General features: G+C 43.4%; 1 protein-coding gene across 1 annotated transcript in view; it reads left to right on the top strand.

The window, feature by feature from the left end:
* Positions 1-6,778, top strand: part of RFX6 (regulatory factor X6) — a gene marked incomplete at its 5' end in the record, with an annotated part of 96,222 nt that extends 89,444 nt beyond the window's left edge. Inside the window, 3 exons of the mRNA XM_019520223.1 lie at positions 141-653; positions 3,524-3,742; positions 6,070-6,778. Of these exons, the coding sequence (XP_019375768.1) occupies positions 141-653; positions 3,524-3,742; positions 6,070-6,236 (899 nt within the window). The remainder of the gene's footprint in view (positions 1-140; positions 654-3,523; positions 3,743-6,069) is intronic.
* Positions 6,779-9,632: the final 2,854 nt, after the last annotated feature.

The raw sequence follows: 9,632 nt of genomic DNA, 5'->3' as shown, positions 1-9,632 counted from the left end.
CTGTAGCAACTTAGAACCATAACTTGTGTCCACCAAGTCATCAGATAGTTATACTTTAAGCTTTAAAGAAACCCTCCCAAGTCAGTGTCTGAAAATGAGACAGCACCATACTAAATAATGCCAATATTTATTTCTTTCAGGGCAGATGGAGCTCTCGCAAAGCACCGGCCCTCTGATGACTCCACCCATTTCTCCAGCCATGGTCAGTCGAGGAAGTGTTATCAATCAGGGGCCAATGGCTGGGAGACCTCCGAGTGTAGGCCCAGTGTTATCTACACATTCACACTGCTCTTCCTATTCAGAGTCTCTCTACCAGACTCTCTCACAAACTAATCAGAGTTACTATGGCCCCAACTCCAATTACCAAACCATGTTCAGGACCCAGGTTCATCCGACTTCGGGATCTTATCAGCACAGAGCAGAGCATGGTCGATTTACGGCCTTGAGTGAGCAGCAGTTCTCCAGGGACTACTTCAATAGCAGCTGTGCTGTGTCTCCATACAATGCCAGGTCTCCCTCTAGCTATGGGCCCTCCTCGGCTTCACAAGATGCACATAATATGCAGTTTCTGAATACTGGGAGTTTCAATTTTCTGAACAATTCAGTGTCTTCTGCCTGTCCAGGAGCAACATATCCGTCTAATGCTTCCAATGGTATTAACCCTTAAAAGTCTCCTTTTTTTTCTCTCTAACTGTCCCTTTATATCTAGAAGAAAATTTTTGCTCTGCCTGCTTTATCAGTACATAAGGCATTCTTCAGTTTCTGTTCACATCTTTTGTCTTCCTATGCATCTGGTACTCTGGTGACACAGAGCAGCTGTAACGCCATCTCAACCAGCTACTTGAGGACAGATTTCTGCCTGGGGCTTTGAGGGCAACCAGGGGCATCCTCAACTAGTATTGTGGCTATGACTCTCCTATGCCAACCCCCATCTGGCACAGTTCAGATAAAGCAGTCAAAGAGCCAATGTGTCCCCATACTTACAGTGGCTTGAAAAGCTTCTTAGGCAGCTGGGGTAAGATAAAGTAGCCCTCTCATTACTCTGTCTTACATGAGGAGCCACTGCAGCGGCCACTAGCTCCCAAAGTTAAAATGAAAAAATAAAAGATGCTAAAAGCACTTGGCTTGGCTGCTATTTAGGATTTTGGCTGTAGCATATATTTCTGTGGCCTGTAACACAGCTGCCATGTTCCATCCCAGCGACAGTGTGGGTGAAATGATTCCTATAGAAACTGTAGTCTCTAGATTAGTGTATAAAGTGGTTTGGGATCCTTCAGGATAAAAGATGCCAGAAAAAGATGCCAGATATTGTTATCCTGTAGATTTTCTTACTTTTCTACCTAAATCATCCATTCAGCTATTCATTATTTTGGGCCATATTATAAAAAGGGCAGAATGGAATTATGGAATCAATTTTGAGCAATTGTTCCTCTATGTTCTGCTTGTGGGTGTCACCATTTAATTTGGAACTTTAAAATGAAAATTTCATTCTGTGCTAAAACCAGGGGCAAATGTTAGGTTCTCTTCTCTCCTCATTGCACACACATAGTTCCTTAATGCTTATTCCTTAATGTTTAACAGGTTATATGTATACATAGTGGTACTTGTTCTAAAGGATCTTGCACAGTAATATTACATACAGTAACTGGTTAGGACAAATTCCAAATTTATGTACACAATTAAGTGAAACATACTGACTAAAGCAGGGGTGGGCAATTATTTTGAGTAGACGGCCGCTTACTGAGTTTTAGTAAGCCATCAAGGGCCATGTGACAGGCAGCCCAGGGCAGATAAATATTAATTTTCTAAATTTTTTAGGGGCCCTGCAGGCCAGATTGAATGGCCTGGTGGGCCGCATACAGCCTCTGGGCTGCATTTTGCCCACCCCTGAACTAAAGCATGTCACTCACTGGACATGTCTACATGAGACATTTACTGAAAAGCTGACTAAATAGCTTTGCAGTAAACATCTACATGCGCATCATTATTAGGGCGCTGAAACTAATAAACTTCACTGTAGAGTAGTACTTGTAAATACAAGTACCATCCTGCTGCAGAGTTTTTTTGGGCACAGCAGCGCATGTATAGACACTGACCTGGGTGGCTGGGACATGAAGGTGTGTCAGTATGGAGGCTGCCTGCTGGCTAGCCTCACACTGAAAGAACCTTGTGCCCCAACCAGCCCTTCCGCAGAACATGAGCCTGGTCAGAGCAGCCCCATGCTGGTAGGCTGACCCCTGGGGACTTCTGCTAGCCAGGACTGCTCCAACGAAGCTCCATGTGCTGCACATGAATAAACTCTGAAGCTGATTGCTCAGGAGTTAATTGCTCCTGGATATATGTTCAAATGGTGCGCCTAGGACCAAAAAATTCCAGAGCAATAAGCTCCAGAATTTATTCATCTGCACTAATTACATATGTAGACACACCCACTGATAACTTACAGCACCTATATTCATGTATCGAGGCTTCTCTGATGTGCTGTAATTATAGTGTGTTGGAGTAGACTCAATTAATCAAGTCTGCTAAAGCAGTATAATTACCATGCTCCAGCAGGCTCCAGTGTCACGTGTATCAGCCTCCCTGCACTGAAAAATGGTGGTGGGGGTGCTTTAACTAACTGGGATTAGAATCTGGGCACTCTCAGGAGCCGCTCTAATTAAAATATGTGTAGCATCTTGTGTATGCAGTGTCCTGAACTGAAAAATGGCTGTGGGGGCACTTTTACTAAAGCTCATTTGCCAAGCTTTAGTTAAAGCAACCCCACTACCATTTTTCATCACAAGGACACTGATACACATGACACTCTGGGCACTTTAATTATGGCAGCTCTTTGAGCAGCTCTAATTAAAGCACCACCCCCCTTGCCTCCCAGAGCATGTGTATAAATGCCCTTAGAAGTTTCATAAATAATCCTTCATTTTTAGGTTTTGAACAAAAACAGTATAATGAAAGAGATGTGTTTAGAGTTTGCATTTAAGATCATATAAAAGCTAGTTCTCAGGTTCATATTCTGAGGCACAAAATCAATATAAGAGTATCTGTTCTAATTAGATTTTTTCTTCTACATCCTCCCTGGAATCCTAACATTTACCCCTTGATTTTGGATCTGACCTGAAAAAATTACTTTAAACCTAGAGGGTGCCCATACTCATGTGGGACGTCTGCTTCGATGTGTTCTAATTAGAAGGCATGGATTGAGTCTGCTGAAGCATTCTAATTAGAATGATCCCTCAGCCAAAATGGTGCAGGATACAGCATACATAAGATGCTACAGGCATTTTAATTAGAGCAGCTCCCAAAAGCCACTCTAATTAAAATGCACACCCCTTCCCCAAAGCATGTGTATAGATGCTCAGAGATTTTAATCCAAGGTCTCTTTAGATTCAAAGAGGTTCCATGTTCACCAACAAAAATAACAATAGAACACAGATATTCTCTTTCTGAGATATGCACTTTAACCCCTAGACCATCCTTCCTTTTTTGTAAAGTTTATTTTATCTTATTTATTTCCTCTCAGTAGGATACTATGGAAACAACATAAACTACCCAGAATCTCACAGACTTGGATCCATGGTGGATCAGCATGTTTCTGTAATCAGTAGTGTAAACAGCATTAGATCACTGCCATCATACAATGATATCCATGACCCACTGAACATCTTAGATGATAATGGAAGGAAACAGGCAGGGTCATACTATACAGATTCCCCACCATCACTTCTCTGTCGAACCCCTGTTGGTAAGTATATTTGGTGACCAAGCAGCACTATAAAGCTTGTAACACCTTGCTATAATAGTTCTAAATGCCTTGGCTAAGTCCCGCCATCCTCACGTCAGTATAAAACATGGGAGGTAATTATTTTGCTGTAGTCAGGATTAGGGAGGCCCCACCTGGAATGCAGGGACGAGTTTTAGATACCACACTTCAAGTTGTGGACAAGCTGGGGAAAGGCTAACAGGGAAGCAACAAAAATATTTTAAAAACCATGGAAAACATGGCCTCTTAAGGAAAGCTTGAAGAGACTTGGTTTTGTTCAGTCTAGAAAAGGGAGGGCTGATGGGGAAAATGATAATAGACATCTTAACAAGCCTCAGAATTCAATTCTTTCAAGCAGATTGCTGGAGGAAGGAAAAGAGAAACTCTTTTGGGTTCAGGCGGAAGTGCAGCTCCCAGCTGTAACTCAGAAAGATTTTTGCAAAGTGTTCTGAGTTACAGCGTTACCCCAGACCAAACAGAAGTTCGCTGCTGGTTCCAGGGGAGAGGGGACTGGGAGCCTGCAGCCAGGTTCCCCCAGCAAAGGCCAGAGCTCTCTGCCAGTGCTCACTGTTTTCAGAATGGGAGCAGGGAAAGGCAAGAGAGGGAGCTTGTTCTTGGGGCCCCCCAGCTGGTGCTGAAGGGTGGAGTGGGTGAATTGGAGTCCCCTCTCCCCCATCTCAGGGGGGCTCCAATACACCCTCCCCACTCTCCAGGGGGGGCTGAAAACCCCCCAAACTGAACTCCCTCTACTCCCTTTCCCCGCTCCCATTCTGAAAAGAGTGACAGGCTGGGAGCTCTGCAGACACAAGTTACAAAACACAGTACGTTTTGAAACGTCTTTATCTCATACCTTGTCCGAAGAGGGGTCAGGTTTGCACCCAATTGGCCATTTTTAAGCTGTTTGCAGTTGTGCACCTATGTTTGGCCATAGCTATGAACTGCCTTCTACGGCCAGATTAGGTAAAAATTGTCATTTCTGTCTCTACCCAAATTATGGAAAAATTGGTGTCAAAATCACAGGCCCAGTGGCTTGTATATTTAATAAATATGTACGTGATGGATTAGTTCTATCTGACAGGAAGACTAGTAAACACAGTATGTATATGTCTCTTTGGTCCTTTTGCCTCAAAGAAACCTACCTTTAATTTAACTAGTTTTGACCCATAATTTTGAGAAGTAGAGGTTCACTTATATATTCAAATATAGGAATGGAATTATGCACAGTGGCTATCATTGCATATGCCAACCAGGTTGCTGCAGATCTCAAAGAAACACTTTATTTGCTTCTGGCACATGTTGTCTGTTGCCTGATTGTGTCAGCGGTCATGGAAAATAGCATGTGCAAAAAATTAGCCAAGATGTTCATCCAAACTTAGGAATGAGCAGTTACCTATCTGTCTTGTGACACATCTGCTTTGTCACCAGTTCTGCCAGTTGGAAACAAACACCAGATTTGATCTACTTGCAGGTTGAAGACCTCCAAGTAACCATTTCCAGCTTGCTCGCTCCTTTAAATGAAGCTACAGCAGGGGGAGGACATGACAGGGAACTCAAGCAAACAGAAAAAACCCCCACTTCAGGGATTGTCTTCATCAAGTGCCTTTTGTGTTCTGTGTTGATAGTTGCCAGATGGTAGATTTGATTACTTATACACAGAAGCAGTGGTGCAGTCTGTGTGAGTCAATACTCAAATGAATGATGCAAGATGGGAGAAGAGGAGGAATACCAAACATACTTGGTTCTGCACACCTTCTTTTTGATGTGGGGTTGTGCTCCTGCTGTATTTCACACCCACAGCTGGATTTCTAACAACATTCAGTTATACCTGGGGTTTCAGAATATCCAGCTGTAAAGAAATGGGAAATTTCTATCTGAATCCAGACAGGGTTCCGATATCAGGCCCTTGCTCTTTGTACTTAGGAAGAAAGTGGACGCGTCTGCATGAGACGCTATGTTGCCATAGCGACTAGCTACCTTCCTGTAGCTCATCACTATAGTGATGTGGCATCAATGGACACCAACTGTGATGCCAGTGCTATTGCACAGTAGCTTGTTGCTACTCCGCAGTGGGGTTGAAAATGAGACATGCACCACCAGGACTTCACAGTACTCGCGGGTACTGCACAGTCATTTAGTACCTGCTGAAGCAAATACTAAAAGACTGTACAGCACCAGCTGGACAGTCAGGGGCACCTGTAGATGTGCCCAGTGTGTCTGATATGTAAGTCTATATCTATTTGAGGCAGGCTGTATTTCTGAGAGAAAAATAAACAGAAAACCTGCAGTGACATTTACCTTTTTCTCCATAGCTTCGAATATGCAATCTGCATCCTCTTCCCAGTGCATGTATGGAACGTCTAATCAGTATCCTTCTCATGAAACACTGGAGTCTCATGTACAACCTACTAGAGAGATGGCATCATCTTTACCACCAATCAACACTGTCTTCATGGGAGCCACTGCAGGAGGCACATGAATTAGAAAAAAGTTTTTTTTAAATTTTAAGAACTTATTTTTCCAGTTCAAGTTTCTAAGGTTTGTTTTGCAGACAAGCCCTTTCAGTGACTGGGATTAAAAAGTATTACAGATTGGTTTTACAGGAGCCATCTTGAAGACATTAACATCCAAAGAGGAAAAACAAGCTGTAATGACTCAGAAACTAATGCATCAGCAAAACAGTTTTCAAGTCAAAACTTCAGGGACAGAAGGAAAAACCAGTGATTCTTGCAAACATGCCTTGGTTGTAAAGAAATGATGATACCTGTTTCTAACTTATTAAAACACTGTTTTAATCTTTCACATAAACCTTTTTGTATAAAAAATTGTTTATTTAAAATCTGTGATGCTCCTTATTTATTAGGATTGCAGAGTCACTGTTTACTTTCTCCTATTTGACAGATTGTCAAATATATGCATTCTACCTCCTAAAGAAATGTTTACAAGGTCAATTTTTACTGCTTCAAATCAATATAGACCAAATCCTAAGATTTCTTCTATTGTGCATTAAAATATTAATTTCAGTTAGTGTCTAATGTTCTACTTGCATTAAAGTAAAAGTGCACAAGAAATTAATAAATCATGCTATTAAGAGATTTTTTTCTTTTAAAATAAAAAAGGAATCTGTCCACCTTTCCTACTTAATCCCCCTCTTTAGAAAATGCAAACAGTTACGTTCTCTTATAGTCAGATAACTGAAAGTAAATGGGAAGATGTGCCACAAAATCTCATAGACTTTCAAAACCACTCCTGGTATCGTCCCAGTCTAGTACTAAGTGAAGTAAGTGGAAAGACTCACTGATTTCAGTAGGCTTTAGATAGAGCTCTGTGTATCAAACATAAATGAAATGGACATGATCAAAACATACTGCACACCTCCAAATCAGCTATGCTTTAATAAAACCTCTTTTTAAAAAGATACAATTCTATGTGTGTATGTGTATCTAAGGTACAGGAAGTGAGTGTTCACAAACCTATATAAAAGAAGCAGAGAGATATAAACCTATAACTAACCTCGTCACATATAAATGATAGAGGAGATGTTATTGTAATGATACCATGAAATTGAGAGTTTAAATCCAAAGTTCCCAAATTTAGGGGGATGTTTGGTTTTACCATTCAGCAATTCAGCCCCTTATACACTATTGGGAATTAGAATAGCTAGGACATACTAGGTTCAAGTCTCTGCTCTGAATCAAGTACAACAGGGACTTGAGCATGGCTTTTCTACTTCCCATACAATTTTCCGAACTATTTGGCAATAGTTAAAAACTACAATGAAGAAATAAATTAAATGTAAATTTCTGGGATAAGCCATAATGCAACTCAGTAATGGCTACTGCTTTAATCAAGTCAAGAAAGCAGGATTGTAGGTGCACTGACTGAAACAGAGTAAATGAGACAAATATTGTGATGGAAGTGTTTTTTCTAGTCATGTGTGCTAATGGTAGTGATGCTAGTCTTTTTCGATAGCTGTTATAAAATAGAATTGAAATGATTTCAGGCCATACCAAACTACTTTAAATCAAGACTGAAGAACTTTCTAAAAGATATCCCTCAGTTCAAGCAGAAGTTATGGACTTGATGCGTGAATGATGGGTGAAATTCTATGTCGTATTGGAGATCAAACTATATCACTTGCACTCAACCTTCTGGCACTGAAGGCTGGATATGTGGTGTGGGACTGTGGGTGAGGTCAGTCTATGGGTCAGATGCAGGGTAAGCTAGATGCATAGGGTCAGTACCTGTTTCAGCCCTGGATGCTGGCCTGGCCCCACCCACTAGTTCTGGGTGTGGCCTGGCATCTGGCTATGACATGATCCTGCACACTGACCCACTCTTGTGTGCCATTTCTGGACACAGGGTGACTTTACGCATGGGCTCAGCTCCACATACCACATCCGTCTGAGCTGTAGTAATTCATGCTGCCACCACTACCCTGCCACCAAAGTTTTGGATCCGTGCAGAGACCCACAGGTCAGTCTCAGCCTGTGGGCAGAAACTAAGCACCAATGGAACAGATGATCAAAACATCCCCTTCTGGCTGCAAAATGTGAGAAAGAAAGCAGGATTTGTTTCCCATGTGTATCATTCACTTACCATTGTAAAGTCCCTACAGTACAAAGTGCACAACCCTTCTGGGTTCACTAATATATAAATAAACCAGCAGCACCTAATGTAAAGAACTTGGCATTCAATTTGCCTCAGTGACCAAAAATGAAAAAATTTCCAAAAATATAGAATCAAAGAATCAATGAGTCGGAAGGGACCTAGACAGATCATTGAGTCCGACCCCCTGCCATGGGTAAGAATGAGCACTGGGGGGTGGCAGGGGTCATAAGACCCCAGCCAGAAGCCTATCCAGTCTCCTCTTGAAGATCTCCAGGGAAGGTGAGAGCACCAGCTCTCTGGGAAGCCCATTCCAGGCTCTGGCCACCCTTACTGTGAAGTAGTTCTTCCTAATATCTAACCTAAACCTATCCTCCCTCAGCTTGTGGCCATTGTTCCTGGTGACTCCAAGGGGGGCCTTGGTGAACAGACTTTCCCCAAGTCCCTGCTGGTGGCCCCTGATAAGGTTGTAGGCAGCCACAAGATCCCCCCTCAGTCTCCTCTTGCGGAGACTGAAGAGATTCAGGTCCCTCAGCCTCTCCTCAGAGGGCTGGCCACGGAGGCCCTCAACCATATGAGTGGCCTCCTCTGGACCCTCTCCAGGTTCTCCACGTCCCTCTTGAAGTGCGGCGCCCAGAACTGGACACAGTACTCCAGCTGCGGCCTGACCAGCGCCGCATAGAGGGGGAGCAAGACCTCTCTGGACCTGTTAGTGATGCCCCTGTTGATGTATGACAGGGTGCGGTTGGCTCTGCCTATTGCTTCATCGCATTGGCGACTCATATTCATCCTGGAGTCAATCCTGACTCCAAGATCCCTCTCTGCCTCTGTGCTGCTGAGAGGGGCAGCCCCTAACCTATAACCATAATGCTGGTTCCCTCTCCCCAGGTGCAGCACCCTGCACTTGTCCTTGTTGAACCGCATCCTGTTCAGATCCGCCCACTTCTCTAACCTATCCAGGTCTGCCTGGATGCGGTCCCTGCCTGCCGGTGTATTCACTTTACCCCACAGCTTGGTGTCATCAGCGAACTTGAACAGGGTGCTCTCCACACCCTTGTCCAGGTCGCTAATGAAGATGTTGAACAGCACAGGCCCTAGGACTGAGCCCTGGGGGACTCTGCTGCCTACACCATCTGCGGTCGATATCAACCCATCCACCACGCACCCTTTGGGTGCGCCCCTGGAACCAGTTTGCCACCCATGTGACTGTGCATTTGTCAATGCCGCAGTCCCTCAGTTTGCCCACCAAAATTGGGTGGGACACTGT

This window comes from Gavialis gangeticus, unplaced genomic scaffold (genome assembly GCF_001723915.1).
Source record: "Gavialis gangeticus isolate Ggan-Ray unplaced genomic scaffold, GavGan_comp1, whole genome shotgun sequence".
Lineage (NCBI taxonomy): Eukaryota > Metazoa > Chordata > Crocodylia > Gavialidae > Gavialis > Gavialis gangeticus.
The sequence above is the reverse complement of the archived record's forward strand: the minus strand, read 5'-3'. Positions and strand labels throughout refer to the sequence as shown.